The following is a 23385-nucleotide window of genomic DNA, read 5'->3' on the forward strand; positions in this document are numbered from 1 at the left end:
TGACCATGCTAAATTGCCCATAGTGTTAGGTGAAGGGGTAAATGTAGGGGAATGGCTCTGGGTGGAGGGTCGGTGTGGGCTTGTTGGGCCGAAGGGCCTGTTTCCACACTGTAAATAATCTAATCTAATCTAATTAACAGAGGTTGGGAGACAACCAAAGAATTTAAAATTTTCCACACTGTGAGGGTGACAAAGAGAAATAAATATTCAAAAGATCTCTCCACCTAAACAAACAACAGTTTGGAAAGTAGTGGAGTTTGACATTGACCAGATAAACATCTGAAGTTGATTAAATAGCAAACACTGAACCCACGAACCCAAAGTTTGAAACCAGTTTTTGAAATGAGGTCATAGTGCATCCCATGACTAAGGGCGTGCACAAATTGAGTTGCAAATTTTGACTATTTTCCTGGAAGCACAACAGAGCTTTCAGTTAAAAACAAAATGCAAATATCATGTTGTTCAGGTAACAGAACTGGACACAAAACCAATTAAGCATAAAATGTGGTTAAGGTTATAGAGTCATACAGCACGAGGGGGAAGCCAGAGGATTGGGAAGACTTTGAAAACCAGCACATGGTAACTAAAAATAAAGCAATAAGGAGGGAGAAAATGAACTATGAGAGTAAGCTAGCTAGTAACATAAAAGAAGCTTGCAGGAGTTTTTAGATATCTAAGAGGTAAGAGAGAGGCAGGAGCGGACATTGGACCAGTGGAAAATGAGGATGGAGAAGTATTAATGGGAACAAAGAAATGGTAGAGGTACTTTGCATCAGCATTTCACAGTGGAAGTCATCAACAGCATACCAGAACTTGAAAGGAGTCGAGGGCAGAGGTTTGTGTAGTGACTGTCACTAAGGAGAAGGTAAAAGCTGAAGGAACTGTGGATGCTGTAAATCAGAAACAAAGACAGAAGGAACTGGAAAGGCTCAGCAGGTCTGGCAGCATCTGTGAAGAGAAATCCATTCTGAGGAAGGCTCACTGGATCAGAAACATTAACTCTGATTTCTCTGCATAGATGCTGCCAGACCTGCTGAGGTTTTCCAAATACTTCTATAAAGGAGAAGGTGCTGGGGAAACTGAAAAGTCTGAAGGTGGATAAATCACCCTGACCAGATGGATTGCACCCCAGTGTTCTAAGGGAGATAGCTAAGGAGATTGTGCTGGCATTGGTGATCTTTCAAGAATCACTGGAGTCAGGGAGGGTCCCAGCGAACTGGAACATTGCTAATGTAATGCCCAATTTAAGAAGGGAGGGAGGAGGATAATAGGAAACTGTAGGCTGTTTAGCCTGATCTCAGTCATTGGTAAGATTTTAGAGTCTATTAATAAGGATGAGATTGCAGAGCACTTAGAAGTGCATGGTAAAATAGGGCTGAGTCAGCATAGCTTAATCATGTCTGACAAATCTGTTAAAATTTTTTGAGGAGGTAACAAGCGAGTTAGACAAAGAAGAACTCGTGCATTCAAATCTTTCCTTAAATAAGATGGCTATACTGTGCACAATGCTCCAGATGTGATCACAATGTCCTGCATAACTGAAGCATAGGTGACTTAAATGCAGATGTTACAGTGAGCTGCTGCAGAATAAAGGCACCATCACACCTGCCATGACATGTGATCAGCTGCACCATCAGAATTTCACATGCAGTTCATAGATTCATAGAGTTATAGAGTCTTACCAGCATGGAAACAGACCCTTTGTTCCAATTTGTCCATGTCGACTAGATATCCCAATCTGACTGAGTCCCATTTGCAATCCCTCTAAGCCCTTTTAAATGTCGTAATTGTACCAGTCTCCATCACTTCTTTTGGCAGTTTATTCCATACATGCTCCACCCTCTGTGTGAAAGACTTAGCTCTCAGCTTGCTTTTAATTTTTTTTCCTCTCATCTTAAACCTATGTCCTGCAGTTTTGGACTGCCCCACCCTTGGAAAAAGACTTTGGCTGTTCACCCTATCCATGCTCCTTATGATTTTATAAACCTCTATAAAGTCACCCCTCAGCCTCCGACACTCCAGGAAGAAACCCCCAGCCTATTCAGCTTTTCCCGATAACTCAAATCCTCCAGTCCCAGCAATATCCTTGTAAATGTTTTCTGCATTCACTCAAGTTTAACAATATCCTTCCTATAGAAGGGTGACCAGAATTATATGCAGTATTCTATATGTACAGACGGAACATAGTGTTCCAAGTCCTACACTCAATGTTCTGACCAATGAAGGCAAGTGTGCTAAATGACTTTACTATCCTGTCTACCTGTGAATTCACTTTCAAGAAACTCTACATTCACACCCCTAGAACTCTGGATTAGAAATCAATTGACCTCAATGTTGTTAATAATCCATTTAAATATTGTTGGTGGAAAATCTTCCATGCTGCTGAATGTACTTGGAGTTGAGTGAAATTAAGAGAGGACATTAGCTGAAGTGTTCAGGTTGAAATTTGCACTGCTGATGTCAAATCAGTGTTTGCTAATTTATTGTTGCTGCAATCTGATGACTCTATATAATTCCAGCTCACACTCTATGCCAAAGTGCAGTCATAGAATCATAGAGTCATAGAGATGTACAGCACGGAAACAAGTCCTTTAGTCCAACTCATCCATGCTGATCAGATCTCCTAAATTAACCTAATCCCATTTGCCAGCATTTGGCCCATATTTCTCTAAACCCTTCCTATTCATATACCCATCCAGATGCATTTTATATATTGTAATTTTACCGGCCTCTACCACTTTCCTTGGCGGCTCATTCCATACACTCACCACATTCTGCATGAAAAAGTTGCCCCTTAGGTTGCTTTTACCCCTCACATCTTAAACCCATGCCTCTAGTTGTGGACTCTGCTGCCTGTGGAAAAGACCTTAGCTGTTCACCTTACCCATGCCTCTCATGATTTTATAAACCTCTATATAGTCACCCCTCAGCCTCCGACGCTCCAGGGAAAATAGCCCTAGCATATTCAGCTTCTCCGTATAGCTCAAACCCTCTAACCCTGGCAACATCCTTGTAAATCTTTTCTAAACCCAAGTTTCACACCATCTGTCCTATAGCAGGAAGATGAGAATTGAACAAAGTATTCCAAAAGTGATCTGACCAATGTCCTGTACAGTTGAAACATGATATCCAAACTCCTACACTCAATGCACTGACCAATGAAGTGTACCAAATGTCCAGAATCCAAAATGTGAGGACATGAAATATGGACCCAAAATAGTATCAGTAGCACCAAAAATATGGCTGCTTTGACCAGGTGTTACTCAATTGCATAACTGGAAGAAGCAGGAGGATTCTTCCTGAGCACATGCTCAAGCCACTTTCATTCTGTCTGATAAAATGCAGGCTGCTCATGTATTGATGTCATACTAGCCTGCTCTGACCCATGTCATGGTCAGTTGTGAAAAAATATAAATGCAGCTAACAGATTACTACAGAACACCAGTCACAGACGTTCAGTGTAGTTTTTCTATATTCTTTCACTGGATGGGCCAGGATCTACTGCCCAACTGTGGTAATCTGCTGTCTTAAACCACTGCAGTCCATGTGCTGTAGGCAGTCCCAGATGCCCTGAGGGAAGGAATTCCAGGATTTTGACCCAGTAACAGTGAAAGAATGGTGACATATGTCCAAGTTAGGATGGTGAGTGATTTGGAGAGTAACCTGCATGTGGCAATATTCCCATGCCCTTGTCATTCTAGATGGAAGTATTTGTGGGTTTGGAAGCTGCTGTTGAAGAAGACTTGGCGAGTTGCCACAGTTCATCTTGTAAATGGTATATACTTCTTCCACAGTGGTGAAGGGAGCGAATGTTGAAGGTGGCAAATGTGTGCTAATCAAGTGAGCTGCTTGTTCTGGATGGTGTCAAGCTTCTTGAGTGATGTTGGAGCTGCACCTATCCAGGCAAGTCAGGAGTTATTACACTCCCAACTTGTAGATGGTGGGGAAAAGGCAATAAATTAGTCACCACATAATTTTCAACTTAATGCTTCTAATTCCTAGTACCAGGTCATTTTCTGTTTAGTTCTAATCTAAGAATAAAGAGCCTTAGATCCATGTTGCATTTATGTATTTCTTCAGAGATTTATTGAGTTCTCAAAGAGATACATTCTAATATACATTTTGTGCAAGAAACTCCTTTGTACATGTAGATGTATTCGTTTTGGATAACATGTGTATATGTAACATATAACTTGTGTATGTTTAGGGTACATCCAAAAGCATGGTTAGTTGGAATTGGCTAGTACACAGGCGATTGTTTGGCTATAAATTATTTTCTTTCTTGCTAATGCTTGAGAATATATTTATGAATTTGGCATAATGCCCAGCTTTATAATAATTCATAGAAGCCGTATGAAAAGAAAATATCCAGTCGAAATAATTGTTAATAATATTCAGTTTACTGATTTGGAGCCTCGTTGTGTATTTCGCCACATTGCAAAGTTTTAGACCAATGGAAAAACACATCCACAGGGAGATCCTCTGCATATCCAGCTAAACAGAGAAGGTATATTGGCTCAGAGACTGACATTATATGACATAGTAATTGTGAAAATCTATGCTGAGTGAACAATTCCAATGTGACCGAGAGATTTTGTTTGCATAGAGGGTTATTAGAATATGAATCATTTTTGAGGCAGACTCTTGCATCAGTTAAAGGAAGAACTATTTGAGAATGAACAACTGTAAAGGATTTGAATGTAGGATAGTTAATAGGATAGCAATAGATGAAGAGGGCTATTGATTGTAGCAATATAAATGATTTAATCCTTTAAGTTTCTAATAATGGTGTAGCTGTCTTGTGAGTGTCATAATAATTACTTTTCTCCAGAGGGTACCAACTCCACAAATTAAAGAATCAACCCTGCCCTTCTCTGCAACTTCCTGTTTTCCTCCAACTCTGGCTTTTTATGCATGAACTGCTTCCCCTGCCCAATCATCAACGAGGGTGTTTTCATCCGTCTATTTTTTAAATTTCCTCACCAAACCTCTTTGCTTTTTCATCTCTCTCCCCTCCTTTGAAAAGTTGCTTAAAACCTATGTCACTGACCAAGCAGGTTACAGGTCCAAATGTTTGATGAGTGATTAATTTTTGCCTGATTAAATCCGTATGAAATGTTTCAGAGTTAGGGGGCATAGCCTCAAAATAAGGAGAAGCAGATTTAGGACTGAGTTGTGTAAGAATTTCTTCGCTCAAAGGGTTTTGAATCTGTGGAATTCCCTACCCAGTGAAGCAATTAAGGCTACCTCATTGAATGTTTTTAAGGCAAAGTGAGATAGATTTTTGAACAGTAAAGGAATTAGGGGTTATGTTGAGTGGACGGTTAAATGGAGCTTATTAAATGGCAGGTTCGAAGGTCAGTTGGTCTACTCCTGCTCCTATTCCTTATCCTGGTCTCTGACTAAACTTGTGGTTTCTATATGACTGGACTTAGGCAATGATAAACATCAGCGTTCCCAATATCTTTTCCTTTACTTTTTCATGTGTTGTTTATCAAGTTGTTTTGATATCCATTCTGAATTGTTCTTTGAACTGAGTGACTTGCTTGGCCATTTCAGAGGGCAGTTAAGAGTCAACCACATTGTTGTGGCTCTGGAGTCACATGTAGGCCAGACAAGGTAAGGATAGCAAAAGTGAGGACTGCAGATGCTGGAGATCAGAGTCAAGATTAGCATGGTGCTGGTAAAGCACAGCAGGTCAGGCAGCATCTGAGGAGCAGGAAAATCAACAATCCACTGTAGTGGGTGGCACGGTGGCACAGTGGTTAGCAATGCTGCCTCACAGCGCCAGAGACCTGGGTTCAATTCCCGCCTCAGGTGACTGACTGTGTGGAGTTTGCACGTTCTCCCCGTGTCTGTGTGGGTTTCCTCCAGATGCTCCGGTTTCCTCCCACAGTCCAAAGATGTGCAGGTCAGGTGAATTGGCCATGCTAAATTGCCCATAGTGTTAGGTAAGGGGTAAATGTAGGGGTATGGGAACCTGATGAAGGGCTTTTGCCTGAAACGTCGATTTTTCCTGCTCCTCGGATGCTGCCTGACCTGCTGTGCTTTCTCAGCACCACTCTAATCTAGACTCTAAAGTTAAGGATGGCACATTTGTTACCCTAAAGGGCATTCATGTACCAGATGAGTTCTTACAACAATCAGCAATAGTTGTTATGGTTGCCACCACAGACAACCAGCTTTATAGTCCAGACTTTTATTAAGTGAATTCCACCAGCAGTTGTGGTGGGATTTGAACCTGGAATGTCAACATAGATACTTGGGTTACTAGCACAGAGACATTACCACTACACTACTGCCACCCAACAATGGCACTTCAAAGACAAAACTAAGGTGAGGAGTAGATGATAAAGCAAGAGTTGGGAAAAGTTGAAGAAGGCTAGATTTGAGAACACGTACAGAAATTGTATAATGGACAGCCACATGGTGTTTGTGTCGAGAAAAGGTTTGGGATTTTGAATCGTCAATTTGTAATTTGCTTCACTGTGTTTGGTATGGTCAGCTTGATGACCACTTCATTTTTACATTCTAACAGGTTTGAATACCATTGAGAGGATTCAATATAAAGTTATTTAAAACTTCAAAGCATAATAACTGATGTTATGTCTCTCTTTATGAGACCACTACTGTACCATAGTCATTTCCACATCGGAATACACGCCGTATTGTTGCTTGCTGGTTTCACTGCGCTCTGCAGTGGGGACCATGACTCCCAAATCCTTGTTGCAGCCAATCTTCTGAATTAGCTTCACTAAAATATTCTTCACATGTCTCCGAAATCTTTCATTCACAAAAGCATACAGGAGTGGATTGAAACAGCAGTGGGTGAAAGCAATAGACTCAGTTACCTGCAAGGCATAATCCAGCCTCTTGCTCATCTCACAGTTACCAATGATGCCAAGGTCTTCCAAGGAATGCAGGAAAAGGACAATGTTATAGGGGAACCACAGGATGAAGAAGACGGCAAACAATATGATGACCAGTTTCAAAGCTTTCTCCTTACCAAAGGATTTGGAGTGAAGCAGAACAGAGGCAATCCGAGCATAGAAGAAGATCATGGCAAAAAATGGAATGAGGAACGCAATGATGTTGACCTGGAGTTGTATCGTTGTCTTCCAAATCACCAGTTGCTCATCGCCAAAATGACTGAGACAAGTATGCCTATCGCCAATTTTCTTGGACACACTGAATATAAGTTCAGGGATTGAAACAATTATTGACAGTGTCCAAACAGCAGCACTGATGACAACACTCTTGTGAATTGTCCTATGGTTCTTCAAGGAAACAGTGTGGACAATGTGAAGGTACATGTCCAAGCTCATGCAGGCTATGAAGAAGATGCCACTGTAGAAATTCACACTGTAGAGGGCGCTTATTATTTTGCACATGGTATTTCCAAAGATCCATTCTGAGGTCACATAGGTGGCCCAGAAGGGAAGTGACGTGCTAAATAGGAGGTCAGAGATGGCCAAATTCAACAGGTAGATGTCAGTCATCGTTTTCAACTTGAGGTACTTGAGTATCATGAGGATCAGGAAGCTGTTGCCGAGCACTCCGAAAACAAAAATCATGATGTACAGGACCGGGAGAAAGATCTTCCCAAAGGCTCTGACTTCATCCTTCCCACAAGGAAGATAGGGAGTGAGATCAAAGTCAGTATAATTATAGTCCTCATCATAGTAGCTTGAGTTGTTGGAGGTACCATCCAGATTGACACTGTCCATTGTCAGAGATAGGGCAAAAAGGCCTAACTGAAAGAAGAAAAGAATAAGTCTTCAGTGAATTTATGACAACAAATAATACAATAACATACTCTAGCCATCTACAAGCATTTAAGGTTTTTGAAGAGGTCCAAAAATATTTATTTTCTTCCTAAACTCAGAATCGAAAATTATTTTCTGCAGGAAATGAACATTTCTACTGTACAACCAGAATGTCCCTGGTTTTGAAACTAATCATCCCTCAAATTTTCAATTTAATGTTGGTCTCGCTTTTTGTGCACCTCTTTGCAACCATAACATTGTCTTCTTCTCTCTGTTCTATTCCTATAGTGCACTTTGTATATTATGATCCACCTGTACTGCACACAAAACAAAACTTTTCACTGTACATAGGTACATGTGACAATAATAAATCAAGTCAAAGACAGAACTTGCATTTACACAGCAGTACCATTATCTCAGAATATCCCACAGCACATAACAGCTGGTGAAGAGATTTTTAAAGTGTAATCACTATTGTAATGTAGGAAATACAAATTCATACTGCAAAAAGCGATTAGTCTCTGGAGTGAGGCTTGAACCCAAAATCTTCTTATTCCTAAAAATACTGAGATATGGCTGAGAAGAAAAATGCCTTTGGGCTAAAGCAAATCATGATGTGAGCTTCTGAATCTTGTATGTGTGTTTGACTTTGTCCATGATGCTGTGTTAAATAGCCTGATACAGTCATTATCCACATCAAGTTAAAAATCACGCAGTTCCAGGTTATAGTCCAACAGGCTTATTTGGAAGTACAAGCTTTCAGAGCACTGCTCCTTTGTCAGATAGCTAGTGGAGCAGGATCAAAAGACACAGAATTTATAGCAAAAGATCATTGTGTCATACAACTGATGTGATATATTGAACAAACCTAGATCTCTGTTAAGTCTTTCATCTTTTAAAATGGATTACAGGTTTCAATTCATTAATACGTAAATCCCAGAACTTCTTTCAAGTCTCTTTCCTGAGATACCTTAAAGTTTGAGAAAAAAGGTGACATTTGAGCTCAGTCAGTGCATTAAAGGTTAGAGTCCGTATGTATTCCAGTCTTGAGTCCAAAGTAGGAAATTATAATGTGTCATATGGATGAAAAAAAATTGACTGCCTACAGATTGTGTGCTTTTTGAACAAATTAGAATGTATCTGCAAATACAATTCTGCAAATCAAGTTAGATCACTGCATGGAATGCTGACTGATGTTGAAAGTTACCCAGAAGTTTTTTTTCCTGTTCTTTTAATGGGACAATAATAAGAATGAAATTGCAGAATGGAGAAGAGGATTTGGATTTTAATCTATAGTTATTCTTCCAGATTTTCTGAAGGGTTCTCTATGGTCTGATCCTTAGAACTCAGAAGTACAGGAAAGTTGTACACAAATTGACCTTTGGAAGTTTGGAGGCTTGACTTCAGCAGCAGCAACACTACAGGAGATTAACTGCCTCACTACATCCACTGACTACTCACTGAATGTGCTGATGTTCTCTGTCAGGACCTATTGCTGCATTGTCAATCCCCTCTTCATATTGCAATTGCTATGACTGTAGCAGTCGAGAGACATTAACAAAATTCATTCCCAGATTCTCTGTGTCAATGACAAAGCAGGATATTTCTTGTGTAAAGACTGTCTTTTTATTTAATGTGGTTTTTGAAATTGGGGGTTGGAATGAGAAAGAACTGGGTAAGGAAAGCTCAAAAGAAACCTTCTGATCAGCAAAAATCAAATCAACAGATATTGTGGCTAAAGATGACTGAACTGTTTTCCCAGATTCCCTCTGTCCCTGTATTAGTGTGTGTGTTTGTGCACATGTGTGTCAGTATGTCTATGTGTGTGTGTCTCTGCGTGTGTCTATATATCTGTCTGCATGTGTGCCTGTGTGTGAGTGCAAATATGAGTGTGTGTGAATGCAAGTGTGTATGTTTAAGTGGGAGTTTGTGTGGGGATTAGAGCTTTAACCAGTTTTAATTTAATTATATGCCAGCAGATAATAATTTTACCTCAAATATAGTCATAAGAATGTAACTTTACTATAGTCTCACCAGACAATTAGAGAAGAATAGTTGCAAGTGGTTTAACCTGAGGGTCAGCACACCTCAAGCAAGGGGAGAGGTTGAGAAGGACAGTCCTTCATGGTAATCTCAGCTGGTGCAGAAATTGAACCTGTACTATCAATGTCACACTGCACTGCAAACCAAACTAAGCAACCCCCGCCCTCCCCCAAGTCACCAAAGTTGAAGAGCTGCACCCAATGGGATGAAGTGCTGGTGGTCAGGAACTGACAAGGTTGTGAAGCTGAATGATTGGCAGTGTGTGACTTGGACGGATGTTGGAACTTGTGGTGTTCCTATGCACCTGCTGCTTTTGTTCGGCAGTGGAGCAGACCAAACACAGCTTTGGTGATTCACACTGTCCACTGCTCTGGTTCTCAATCCAATTGTTCACATTAATTGAAATTTGCTTCCTTCCCACCATCAGTGCTATTGTTTGTATTTGTAGCTGTGCCTCAGGAAAAAACATACAGCTGCTATTCTAAGCTCAATGAGCAGCTGACTGGTGGATGGATTTGGAACTGTAGTTGTGATTGGACGCATTGTCACGATGAGTAAATGAATAAAGGATGGGGAACAATATTTGCACATGATGCCAAAAAACATTTGCAGAGGCAATGAATGCAACATGAATGGGGACAAAATGCTCTTAAATAAAGAATGCAGTTTGCATTTTTCTCTTTTGTTTCAGTCGCGTTTTTTTTAGTTCGACAGATGTGCCACTTCCACCTTAAAGCTTGTTCCCATAAAGAGACATTGAACCTAACTACGGATTCTATAATGGACTGTTGAGCGTGCAGGTGCAGCAGACAATGTAGAGGAAAATCGGATATTGGCCTTCACAGTGAGGGGATTCAAGTACAGGATTAGAGGTGTCTTGCTGCAATTGTACATGGTCTTGGTGAGATTACATTGGGTATATTATGTGCAGTTTTGGTCTCCTTACCTGAGGAAGGAGGTTCTGAGAGTTCTTCAATGTTTCACAAACTTAAAAAAAATTTTTGGTTGGAGTAGCACTGTACCTCGAACAAGAAAACTGAGTATGGCACTCCAGTGCATTGCTGAGGGAAGCATCACTGTTGGAAGTGTCACTTTTTGGATCAGGCGTTTAACTCCTTCCCCTCAAAAGTAAATGTAAAAGATTCAACATCACTATTTCAAATAAAGCACAACCAGAGTTCCAAACACAATTTCCAGCCAGTTATATCCATGTTGTAAAAGTGCAGACTGTCAAAGCAAGAAATGTGTCTCAGGGAGTGATGAGTTAAGCAGACAGAAGTTAACATTGAGCAAAAGGCAGAGATCTTCAGACCAAAGATTTGAAAAAGAGGTTGATTTTGAGGACCATCAAAGAATGAGGGAGGGAGGGAGAGAGAGAGAGGAGAGACAGTAAGGTTTACTGAGGGAGTTGCAAAGTTTAAGACCAAGGCAGCTGAAGGCAGTGCCAAAGATGGAGCAATTAAATTTGATTGTTTGCAAGACGTCAGAATCAGGTAAGTGTGGAGAACACAGAGGGGCCCAGTGGTTTAAGGAGATTATATAGCTGTGGTGGAGGAACTAAGATATGGAGGATTTGAAAAGGACGCAAATTTTAAAATCAAGGAGCGACAGGCTCCAAACTCCATGTGATTTAGACCAATGAGCACAGGAGCAAAGAGTGAATGGGCCTCGATACATATTTAGATGCAGGCAGTACAGAACTGGATGAACTCAAGTTTGAGTATGGACGTGATATTGACCAGGAGGGTATTGGAATATTGCTGTCTCAAGATGACAATGGAGTGGATGAGAGTTCCAGACCAGTTGAGCTGTGATGAGTCAGTGTAATGGAGTTACAAAGCACTGCTGGAGGAGAAGCTATGGGTCAGAAGCTCAGCAAAGCTTCAGTTAAGATGGTGAGGTTGTGGACAGTCTGGATCAGATAAAAAATTATCATAAAACGGTATTACCAATGGCTGGAGATTAGAGACTTTGGCAGCAATCAAAGGTCTTTTTCAATATTTCAAGAGGTCATGGTGAGATAATTCTGGCACGGATGTGTATGTATGTAACCTGATCCAAGCTGAGCAAACTCCCTCTGCGCTATCGCTTTCATAAATATTTGAATTTTTTGCTAATGATTGGCTCTACCCCGTCCAATTAATGTCCTGAAGCAATCTGATAAAAGTAAAATATGTAACATTCCAGAATATCCATCTCAGTGAAAGGGGATAAGAGCACAGTAAAGAGTTTGAGTAATCACAATGTGCATGCTTACAGTCAGTAAACATGAATATGTCATGATTTGATTGGATACTTACAATATGTACTGATCATTTGTACAGATTTGAATACAATTGGGTAATATAGTCATGTGTGCTAACTTGGAATGTAGAATGAACACTGATGGTTACAGATAAGAGTGTGTAAATATGTAACCTTTTATTGCAAAACTGTTCTCTATAAAATTAGAATAAAGCCAATTTTTCTTAGCAAATTGGAAAGTTGTGACCCATTTTTGAAGGGGACACCTCCCTTATATGTAGAATTAGCACTTAGGCAAAGTCCTAATTGATCTTTATGGGATCAAAGGGTCAAAGCTTTTAATTTTCATCAGCTTACCTCATACACAAGATGTTCTATATATGGTATAAATTGTGTCTCAGTCAATAGCAATTACATGTCCGAATTAGGTGGATCTAAACATCAGCCTGGGAACTTGCACAGCTAGGCTGACAATTCAGCGCAGCACTGAATGCTGCTATACATGTCATACGTACAATATTTTGGACGAGAAATTCTATTTGCTCAATACGTATTTCCAATTCTCCCATTCTCTGGGTAAAGACGGTCCTCCAGAATTTCTTGCAGGATTTGTTCATGACCAGCTAATATTTATGATGTTTGATTCCATGATTTTTATGCTCTACTTTGGATTCACACATTATGATCTCAGCTGACATTATTACTCGACAAGTGAGATCCCAGGTATTATTTCAAGTAAGTTGTAAAACTTTGAAGTCCCACCACTTATCCCTATGGTACACCACTCATTACATCTTCCCAATCAGAAAATGACCCAATTATTGTCTACTCAGGATTTTCTGTTAGCTAACCAATCTTCTACTCATGCCAAGTACCGCCAATATCCATGAGTTATTGCCCACAATAAACTTTGATGTGACAACTTCTTAAATGTCTCTTGAAACCTGAGTAAGTTCAATTGTTCATGTTTATTCACAGCTCGTTATTTCCTAAAATAAATCAGTTAAACTAAATTTCCCTCCAACAATACATCCTGAGATCCACACTCAGTGCCGTGCACTGCCATTTACACACTCTCGCCCTCTCTCTCCATCAGTACTGTCTCACAGTGTCTCAGAACTATTCTGAACCGCCCCAGCCCCTCCCAGTCCCATTTCATTCTCTGGCTCATTCAACACTCTGACAAGAAACTTTCTCTTTCAGGCATTAAGGAACTCAAGCTGCAGTAACAGTTTTGTGGGTGGCACAGTGGTTAGCACTGTTGCCTCACGGAGCCAATTCCCGCCTCAGGTGACTCTCTGTGTGGAGTTTGCACATTCTCCCCGTGACTGCGTGGGTTTCCTCCGGGTGCTCCGGTTTCCTCCCACAATCCAAAAATGTGCAGGTTAGGTGAATTGGCCATGCTAAATTGCCCGTAGTGTTAGGTGAAGGGGTAAATGTAGGGGAATGAGTCTGGGTGGGTTGCGCTTAGGTGGGTCAGTGTGGACTTGTTGGGCCAAAGGGCTGTTTCCATGCTGTAAGTAATCTAATCTAGTCTAACCTTCCTCACCTCCCCTTCCCTCTGACTCCAACCCCACCACTTCTTAGATATGCACTAACCCTCTGACCTTCCGCTCTCTGATGTTGAACATTCTGTACTCAGCAAAGGTCTTAGTTTCATCCTTAATGAATTTCAGACACGACATGACATTGAACTCTTATTCTGTCACCCCCGTGCCGACTTCTTTGGACACGAGTCATCCCTCTATCCCACAGATCCCTTTGCCCACTTCCAACACTCTCCATCCACCTCAACCCCTCCCTCTGGCCTTTTACGTGTACTCAGCCTTTTCATCAAGAACTGATAACATGATATTGGTCACCTTCATTTCTCTGCCCTGCCATCCCTAACCCATCTGACCCTATCTCCCTCTGAACTGACAGCACTCATGCCTTCAGATCCAATACTGACTTTGTCATCAAGCCCACTGACAAGGGGAGTGCGGTTGTTGTCTGGCAGACTGACCTCTACATTGCGGAGACTGAGTGCCAGCTCTCAGACACCTCCTCTAAGACACCTCCTCCCATATGCTGCTGGACCAGGATCCCAGCATGGAACACCAGATTATTGTGTCCCCTCGGGTAATTCATCACTTTTTATCTGCCTCCAAGCTCATAATCCTAATACCAGCTTCCTGTAAAGACCCTATCCCATTTTCCCTGTCTCCATCACTCTGTTGTGATGATGCTACCATCCACAAGGAGCTTCAGAAATGTCCACCATTTTTCACAACCAGCATTGATGCTGACAGGACCCTCAGACATGTCCAAACTATCTGCTGCACTTCAGTCTTCATCCCTGCTCTTCCCTCCCACAACAGCAAAAATGTCCCCGTGTCTTCACCTACCATCCCACCAGCATCCACATCCAAAGGAACATATGCTGCTATTTCTGCCGTCTCCAGCGGGATGCCACTATCAAACCCATATACCTCTTCCCTCTCTTGTCAGCCTTCTGCATTGACCATTCCCTCTGGGACACCTTGGTCCACTCCTCCCTCACTCCTGACACCTCCCCACAGCACCATGGCAACTTCCCCTGCAACCATAGAAGGTGTAATTTATAACGCAGGTGTAACGCCTGCTAATTTATCTTCTTCCCCCTCAGCATAAGGCGCCAGACACACGTTCCAGGTGAAGTAGTGCTTTACCTGAACTTCAGTCAATCTAGTCTACTATATTTGCTGCTGATAATGTGGTCTCTCCACTAGGAAGAAGAAACACAGACTGGGCTCTGCCTGTAAAAATGACCCTGAGCTTCCAGTTGCTTGCCACTTCACCTACTCATTGTCCCTATTATTAGCTTGTCTCATTCCCTGGCTTACTATCAACCATCCCTTTGTCTGCCACCTTTCCTAATCTTGCGCTCTCTCTCTCTCTCTCTCTCTCTCTCCATCTCCACTAAGATACTCACTCCTTTTCAACTCCATCACACCCTTCCATTGGCGTAAATGCCATCTTTTCCAAGCTGCTATCAGTCATGGTGAAGGATCACTGGTCTCAAAACATTAACTTTGCTTCCTCTCTCCACAGATGCTGCCAGATTTGCTGAGTTTCTCCAGCAATTTGTTTTTGTTTGTTTCAGATCTCCACCACCCGCAGTTCTTTGTTTCAGATTACCTTGAATCTTGCTAAGTACCCTGTTATAACTTATTTAATAATAACTTCTAATGTCTTCACATTGACAAACATTAAGCTAACTGTGCTGTAGTTGTTCAGTTTAGAAGTGAGGACAAAAGAACAACATAATATTTAAACTGAGAAAAACTGCAGAAAACTGCAACACAAAGGGACTTGGCGCTACTTGTACACAAAACACAGAAAACTAGCAGTTGAGAGTATGTTACTGGAAAAGCACAGCAGGTCAGGCAGCATCCGAGGAGCAGGAAAATCGACGTTTCGGGCTAGAGCCCTTCATCAAGAATGAGGCTGGGAGCCTCGGGAGTATCTCTCCACCCCAAGGTTCCCAGTCTCATTCCAGATGAAGGGCTCCGACCCGAAATGTTGATTTTCCTGCTCCTCGGATGCTGCCTGACCTGCTGTGCTTTTCCATCAACACACTCTCAACTCCGATCTCCAGCATCTGTAGACCTCACTGTCTCCACAGAAAGCTAGCACACAGGTTCAGCAGATAATCAGGAAGGCTAGTGGAATGATACCCCTTACTTCAAGGAGGTTGGAGTATAAGAGGAGAGAAATCTTACTGCAACTGTACAACATACTTGTGAGACCACATCTGGAGTACTGTGAGCAGTTTTAGTCTCTTATTTAAGAAAATATATAATTTAATTGGAAGTGAAGGTTCGTTAGGATGATCCCTGGTAAGGAGGGATTATCTAATGAGCAAAGGGTAAACAGGTTGGGACTCTACTCAATGGGTTTAGAAGAATGAAAAGTGATTTTATTGAAATATGTAAGATTTGTAAGGAGTTGACAGGGCAAATGCTGAGAGGATGGTTCCCCACATGAGAGTCTAGGTCCAGAGGGCACAGTCTCAGAAAATGGGGCATTAACTTAAGACGGATGAGGAGAATTTCTTCTCTCAGAGGGTTGTGAATCTTTGCAACTCCTTCACACACAGAGCCCTGGGGGCAGAGTCCTCGTGTATATTTAAGGCTGAAATAGATTCTTGATCAGTAGGAGAATCAAGGGGTGTAGGGAAATGTCAGGAAAGTGGACGTAAGAAATGTTAGATCAGCCATGATCCTATTGAATGGCAGAGCAGGCTTCAGGAGCCAAATGGTCGACTTCGATTTCTATATCTTATGGTCTTATAATTTTCTGCTTCTGTCTCCCTCCCCTGTTGAACAAAGGAGTTAGACTGACCATTTTATGATTTAATGGTATCTTCCCTGAATTTAGAGAATTTTCTATCTTAAAAGCAATGCATCAAATTTCTCACTAAACATTGTGTTTCCATTCAGATTCGGAATCTTGATGGCTCACAGCTCCAGTACCAATTCCCTGGTGATTATAATTGTCTTGAATTCCCTGAATTTACAGCATTGAAATGGGTCATTGGGCCCAAAAGATCTGTGCCAGCACATATGCTCCAGTGAACCTCCTGCCACTTTATTTCTAGCCTTCTATTCTTTTTCTCTAACCAATTGCTTAGCTGCTCTTTAAAGGAATGGAATTCAGATATTCACCTCAAGTACTCAATATGGCAAAAAGTTTCACAATTTCACTACTTATTGGGTGATTGACTGTACCTAAACAGCCTTATTTTAATAGGGCACAAACAGGGATTAAATAGCATGAGCATGTTCTCGGCTTCTCTCTGTGTTACTCTCTAGAATGCCCCTGACATTCACAAACACTATTGACATCCTGGCATTGACTGAAACTTGGATTGCGACCTCCTACTCTATCCTATAGGAGTCACACAATCTGTTACAATTTCTGGAGCTCGCCCCCATCCTAACCATTGCCCTGACCCATGTGGCACCTCTCACCAAATCACTGCTCGGTCAGCTGTTCTGGATCCTCCTCCTAACTTGCTTGCACACCTCTTCCCTACCCTTTCATGACTTCACTGTCCCCATCCAACATATTCACCGAGAAATCCTCACTCTTCACCTCTTTCAGTCTCTGGGGAATGCACCAGATGATCTTCCCAGTGAAGGCTAATTCTTTTCAGGCACTAGTAGCTGTCCAGTCACTTTTTGAGGTTTTCTCATCTAAGTGGCTCCTTCCTCCAAACACCCCTACCCCCAGGAAAGGCAATGGATGTGGTCAAAATGAATAATTCCTTACCCAACAAAACCTTCTTTGACAAAAGTGAAACTGCACTGTCCAGATCTCTTTTCCACACACTCTTGCAGTTTGCTGAACTTTGGAATTCTGTTTTTGTACTGGATTCAGCTTTGGAAAGAAAAGTATAGGAACTCAGCATAGTAATGTTTCCATGGTTATGTAACATGCTGGGATTGTGTTGCAATCGTGATCTTTTTCCAGAGAGAAAATTTTGAGTGGAAAGTTCCAGTATAAACTCCACATTCTAAACTTATCCAAAATAATTTTGAAAAGTACAAACATAATTTGTAAGTGCAAGATGTGACTTAGGTTTTCCAACTTCATGTCTCTCTTTTGCTCTCTAACTCAATACACAGCACAGAGCCTGTCAAAACAACCACTGAGCTAGTAATTAAACAAATTGAACCCGTTGCTATGTTAGCTCTCTCTTGATGCTATGATGAAGAGCACAATTAAACTGATGCTTTTATCTTATGTTGTCCAATTAGCAACGCAACCATGTCAGAATAAATCTGGTAATCCGACGCTGACACAGCTTTGAACCCATTATGGCTATCACTCCAGAGGAGAAAAAAACAAGCTATGCGGACCAGGAATTAGAAACAAAAAGTTCAACAGTGACATTCCAGCAACACCTCAAAATTATTTTGAAGTAAAACACTCTGAGATGACCTGATGTTGTGATGGGTGCTATATAAATGCAAAGTCTTCTTGAAAGTAACAAACATTGCAGCCAACTTCCCTCCACAAAGGGTCTTCCAACAGCAACATGAAAATGATTAGATTATCCACTCAGTAAGAATTGACAGAAATTGGGTTACCTTTTCACCCTATATGTCTTTTAGCTCTTTCACGGGAATTGTTACACACAGCTGATCTAATAGTCACACCTCCCAAATTACAGCACTCCTTGCATTAACTTCCTAAATTTACTGCATAAAGCTTTGAAGTCGGATTTATAGACATGATCGTCTGACATAAAGGCATATGTGCTACCCAAGGAGCAGCAGGCAGTATTTTTGAAGCAGACAAATGTCCTGGAAATGAGAAGGGAAAATGTTGAAAACACATGATCAGATGAGCAGGTCCATAAAAACTTAGGAGTCTTTCTAGACTATGGCCAAAGATATAAATGTAGTCAAGTTATGAGTAAAGTCAACACAGTATTGAACTCCTTGGTAAAAAGTGTAAAATAAAAGACAAAGAAAGTCATAATTAGACCAAGTAGTGCTCTGATTTGAGTGAGGTTTGGTGTAGCAATACCATTCGATGAGAAGCTCCAGGTCCACGTTCCACAGCAGGACCTGTTGACCATGGAAAGTGCGTTTGTAACTTGGCCAAGCAACCTGATTGTCATCTTGTCAACCTTACAATACACCTGATGGCAGGCAGTAAAAACGGGATAGTCTCCGGTCGGCCCTGTCACTACTTTTCCTGAAGTCAGGACTGATTCAATGCGAGACAATGAGAATGGGAGAACAGACCTTGCTCTTATCAGAGTTTATCTTGTGTCCTGTGTCCAACTCAGTCCAGAATGGAGGTTATGCAGTTTGAGGAGTTGCGAATGATGCTGAACACAGTAAGCATCAGCAAACATCCCCATCTCTGACCTTATGATGGAGGGAAGGTCAACGGTCAACAATAACCCTCTGATCTAACCCACACTGGCGATAAAGGCTGAAGCTAAAATGGATAATTTGACTTTGTTTTTAAATCCTTACCACTGCACACTGAGGAGCAGAACATTAAAAACTGGACGCATCCTATCACACCCCACCTTCTCTAGACGTGGGTCAATGTTCACATCCCTCCTTTCCAAAGCAAGAAATAAAGTCACAGAGAAGGAATGTGATTCCTGTAAGGTCTTGGGGCTAATCTCTACAGTTGGTAGGTGGGAGGACAGAGGGTTTTCTTATTCATTCATGGCATGTGAACAGCACTAGCTGGGCCATTTATTGTCCATCCTTAATTGCCCAGAGGGCAGCTTAGTGTTAACCATGTTGCTGTGGGTCTGAAGGCACATGTAGGCCAGAACAGGTAAGGGCTTTTTCTGTTTAACATGCTTGCCTTCATTGTTCAGACCATTGAGTATGGGAGTTGGGATATCAGTTCAGGTTGTAAAGGATGTTGGTGAGTCCACTTTTGGAATAATGTGGACTGTTCTGGTCACCCTGCATTAGGAAAGATATTAAATTGGAGATGGTTCAGAAAAGATTTACCAGGATATTCCTGGGACTAGAGAGTTTGAGTTATAACCAGAAGCTGGATAGGCTGGGATCTTTTTCACTGGTGTATGGGAGTTGATAGGGGATCTTATCGATGTTCATAAATCGTGAGGAACATAGATAAAGGTGTACAGAAAAGGTCTTTTCTCTTGGGTGAGGATTGTTCAAAACTAGAGGGGGGGGCATATTTTTAAAGTGAGAGGAAAAGGATTCAAAAGGGACCCTAGGGACAACTTTTTCACACAGAGGATGGATTGTATGTGGAACGAATTGCCAGAGCAAGTAGTAGATGCAGGCACAGCTACAACATTTAAAAGACATTTGGATAGATATATGAATAGAAAAGGTTTAGAGGAAAATGGGCCAAATGCAAGTAAGTGGGGGAATCTAATTTGGCAAACTTGGTTGGCATGGATGAGTTGGACCAAAGGAGCTGTTTCCGTGCTCTATGACTCTATTACAACTGACAACAGATTCATGACTACCTTTAGACTCTTAATTTCAGATTTGTTGTAAAGCTGATTTGAACCCAGTTACCTAGGTCTCTGGGTAATCCCACTAGGTCATCCCTTCCCCATATGAGACCTGGCAATGTATACAGCTCTTTAGAGATCATACATGAGCACAGAACTAAAGGCTAGCAGCTGCTAGAAAGCTGGGATTGGACTGGGGTAACCATGGGAATTGCCTGAGACACTATCTTCATTCACAGAAGTTCCAGCCTTTGGTTTTTCTATCAAGGTGTAATTTAACTAGATAAAAACCAAAAGAATTGTGATTGCTGTAAATCAGAAATAAGAACAGAAGTTGCTGGAAAAGTTCAGCAGGTCTGGCAGCATCTGGGAAGAAAAATCAGAGTTAAAGTTTCAGGTCTGGTTACCCTTCCTCAGAACATCTGAGGAAGGGTCACTGGACCCAAAATGTTAAATCTGATTTGTCTTCACAGATGCTGCCAAACCTGCTGAGCTTTTCCAGCAATTTCCATTTTCATCCATTTAACTTGTTCAGCTGTTCAGTTTCCAGGGAACCAAATTGTTTATGTATCACAATAAATTACATGATCTTTACTCACTTTGTCAGACTGTCACTACGCATCAGCAACACCAGGACCCTCCAAAAACAGGAACCAAAACAAAAATAGAAGAATTCTTGTAGCGAATTTCTGTCATACAAAGATTCTAATCTATCACCAGATGTTGTTATAATGTGGGACTGTTTTACATAACTGGTACAGCAAAATAGCAAATAGGGTGGTTTATTGCCCAGGGGCCTTGTTGTATTCAAAATCAAAAATTGCTGGAAAAGCTCAGCAGGTCTAGGAGGATCTGTAGAGAGAAACCAGAGTTAACGTTTCGGGTCAAGTGGCCCTTTCTTGGATCTGGTAGAAATTCGTAGTATTCTCTTACTGGATACATTCCTGGAATCCTCCTAATTTTAATCTGTTTTATTCACTCATGGGAAGTGTGCATCACTGGCTGGCCCCCTGCATCTATTGCCCATCTCTAGTTACACTTAAAAAGGTGGTGGTGAGCTGTCTTGTTGAACCACTGCAGTCCAGTCTTGATGTGATGATGACTGAATGGACATGGACTAGCTTGTGCTACAAGTGACTGACAATATAGAATCCAACTGCCAACTCAATGATCAACTTTTATATTATTCTCTGTAGTTGAATGCATACTTTTTTTGAAGAAAGATTTCAATCCCCCTGTTTGGTCAATTTCTCCTGTTGAACTTGTATGTTTTGTGTTAACAAATGTTTAGTTTTTGACTGATAGGATTTGACATTACTTTTATCAGCAATTCCCACATCTTTTGACTAAGACTGTTTTTGCTCCTGAGAGATTGGCCTAATTTGAATTTTCTTAATCTAGTATTTTTGTTGTTGGAAACCATTCTGGAATAAAGGAATATGATTCTATCTCACACTCCATCAGTCAGAGAGCATTATATAGGTGATTACAGGTCAGAATTAGGGGAAAATCATAGAATCTCTACAGTGCGGAAGCAGGACATTCAGCCCATCAGATCCACACCAACCCTCTGAGGGGCATCTCACCCAGACCCATGCCCCAACCCTATCCCTGTAATTCCCATGGCTAATTCACCTAACTTACATATCCCTGGACACTATAGGCAATTTAGCATGGCCAGTTAATTTAACCTGCACAGCTTTGGCCTGTGGGAGGAAACTGGAGCACCCAGAGGAAACCCAAGCAGACACAGGGAGAATGTACAAATTTCACACAGGCAGTTGCCAAAGGGTGGAATCAAACTTGGGTACCTTGCACAGTGAGGCACAGTGCTAACCACTGAGCCAGTATGCCATCTCTTTCTTTGCTGTAATGTATCTCTGATTCTCTGTTCCTATTAAACACCTTAGGATATTTTACTACATCATCTGTGGTGACAGTGATTGCTATCCCACCATCAGCCTTGTTTAATCCCATGGAAATGAATGAGGAAATTTGTTAAGAGTGGTTACCTTTGCCAAATAACAGTGTAGGGGGGGTGCTGATTCTTCAGTCCCTACAATGACTGCCAACAAACAGAAGATGTTCAAAAATTCAGACCTGCATGCACAATCATTAAATTCAAGCAAAAACAATCAGCAGCAACTTATCACAGTTAATGCACAGAAAGCAACATACCTAACTGAGTGTTACATCTGAGTTACTCAGTGAGTAAACCAGTGAATTAAATTTTACTTCAGAGCAAAATGCTATAACACTGACTTAAACATATGTGTCAGACCTTTACTGATGGCAACAATGTTCTAACGATAAAGGATAAATCTTAAAATGATAATTCTCTTATGTGTTACCTTCTGAGTTGAATCTCGGTCCCTGCTGTTGTGCCCCAGTTTCTTTCGCAGAGTGTCAGGCACTCTGTGTTATTTATATTCGACACTTGCTTCCTCTATACTTATAGTTTCCTGCGTTTCTTAAAGCTTTGATTTAACAAGAATGTACTAGTTCCATCTGTGCTCCGGCCCCACCCCACTCCACCCCCACTTCCCCTCACAAGGTCTGTGTTCACGGTAAGAGATGTAAATACACTGTTGCTGATAATCTCAATAATTTATAAAGAAAATAATTTATACTGTGTACATCACAAACAGCTTCACAACCAGTGAAGGTCTTCGGAAGTTTGATTTGATTTATTATTATCATGTGTACCAAGGTACAGTGAAATGTATTATAAGTGCTTTACAGACAGGTCATGCTATAGAAATGAATCAGGGTAGCGGAACAGAGTGCAGGATACAGTGTTACAGCTGCCAAGAAGGTGCACAAAGAGAGAGATCAACATTAACATTAAAGAATTCCATTCCACATTCTGACAACAGCAGAGAAGAAGCTGTTCTTGGATCTGTTCGTAGTGTATATAAACTTTTACATTTTCTGCCTAATAGAAATGGGCTGGAGGGATGTCTTATAAAGAAAGGTGGAGTGAAGGAGAATGAGAGGTGACTTGATAAGAGGTATACAAAATGATGAAAGGCATAGATATAATAGATATAATACAAGCCAGAGACTTTTTCCCAGGGCAGAAATGGCTGTCACATGGGGGCATAATTTTAAGGTGACTGGAGGAAGATTTAGGGGAGGTTCTTTACACCGAGTCAGATAAATTAGGGACATATAAGCGACTCTTGGATAGGCACATGGATGATAGTACAATGTAGGACATGTAGGTTAGTTTGATCTTAGAGTAGGATAAAAGGTTGGCACAACATCGAGGGCTGAAGGGCCTGTACTGTACTGTTCTATGCTCTATGCTTTATGAGATGGAAAAACTTGAAAGGACTG

The 23385-nt window shown here is 41.2% G+C and overlaps 1 protein-coding gene across 2 annotated transcripts; it reads right to left on the reverse strand.

Moving 5' to 3' along the window:
- Positions 1-4063: 4063 nt before the first annotated feature.
- Positions 4064-22458, reverse strand: LOC132816162 (atypical chemokine receptor 2-like). Of its 2 annotated transcripts, none has more exons than XM_060825646.1 (2): positions 22398-22458; positions 4064-7754 (listed from the first exon to the last, which is right to left on the reverse strand). In XM_060825646.1, exon 2 carries the CDS (start codon positions 7725-7727, stop codon positions 6627-6629), a length of 1101 nt encoding a protein of 366 aa, XP_060681629.1. In that variant the 5' UTR covers positions 7728-7754; positions 22398-22458; the 3' UTR covers positions 4064-6626. The 2 variants fall into 2 exon arrangements, with proteins under 2 accessions (XP_060681629.1, XP_060681630.1); XM_060825647.1 differs by having other exon boundaries at positions 4064-7750; positions 22398-22429.
- Positions 22459-23385: the final 927 nt, after the last annotated feature.

This window comes from Hemiscyllium ocellatum, chromosome 5 (genome assembly GCF_020745735.1).
Source record: "Hemiscyllium ocellatum isolate sHemOce1 chromosome 5, sHemOce1.pat.X.cur, whole genome shotgun sequence".
In the NCBI taxonomy this organism is placed as follows: domain Eukaryota; kingdom Metazoa; phylum Chordata; class Chondrichthyes; order Orectolobiformes; family Hemiscylliidae; genus Hemiscyllium; species Hemiscyllium ocellatum.

Bases quoted from the DNA above. Each gene is read 5' to 3' on its own strand.
- LOC132816162 (XM_060825646.1), bottom strand. From the start codon at position 7,727: ATGGACAGTGTCAATCTGGATGGTACCTCCAACAACTCAAGCTACTAT.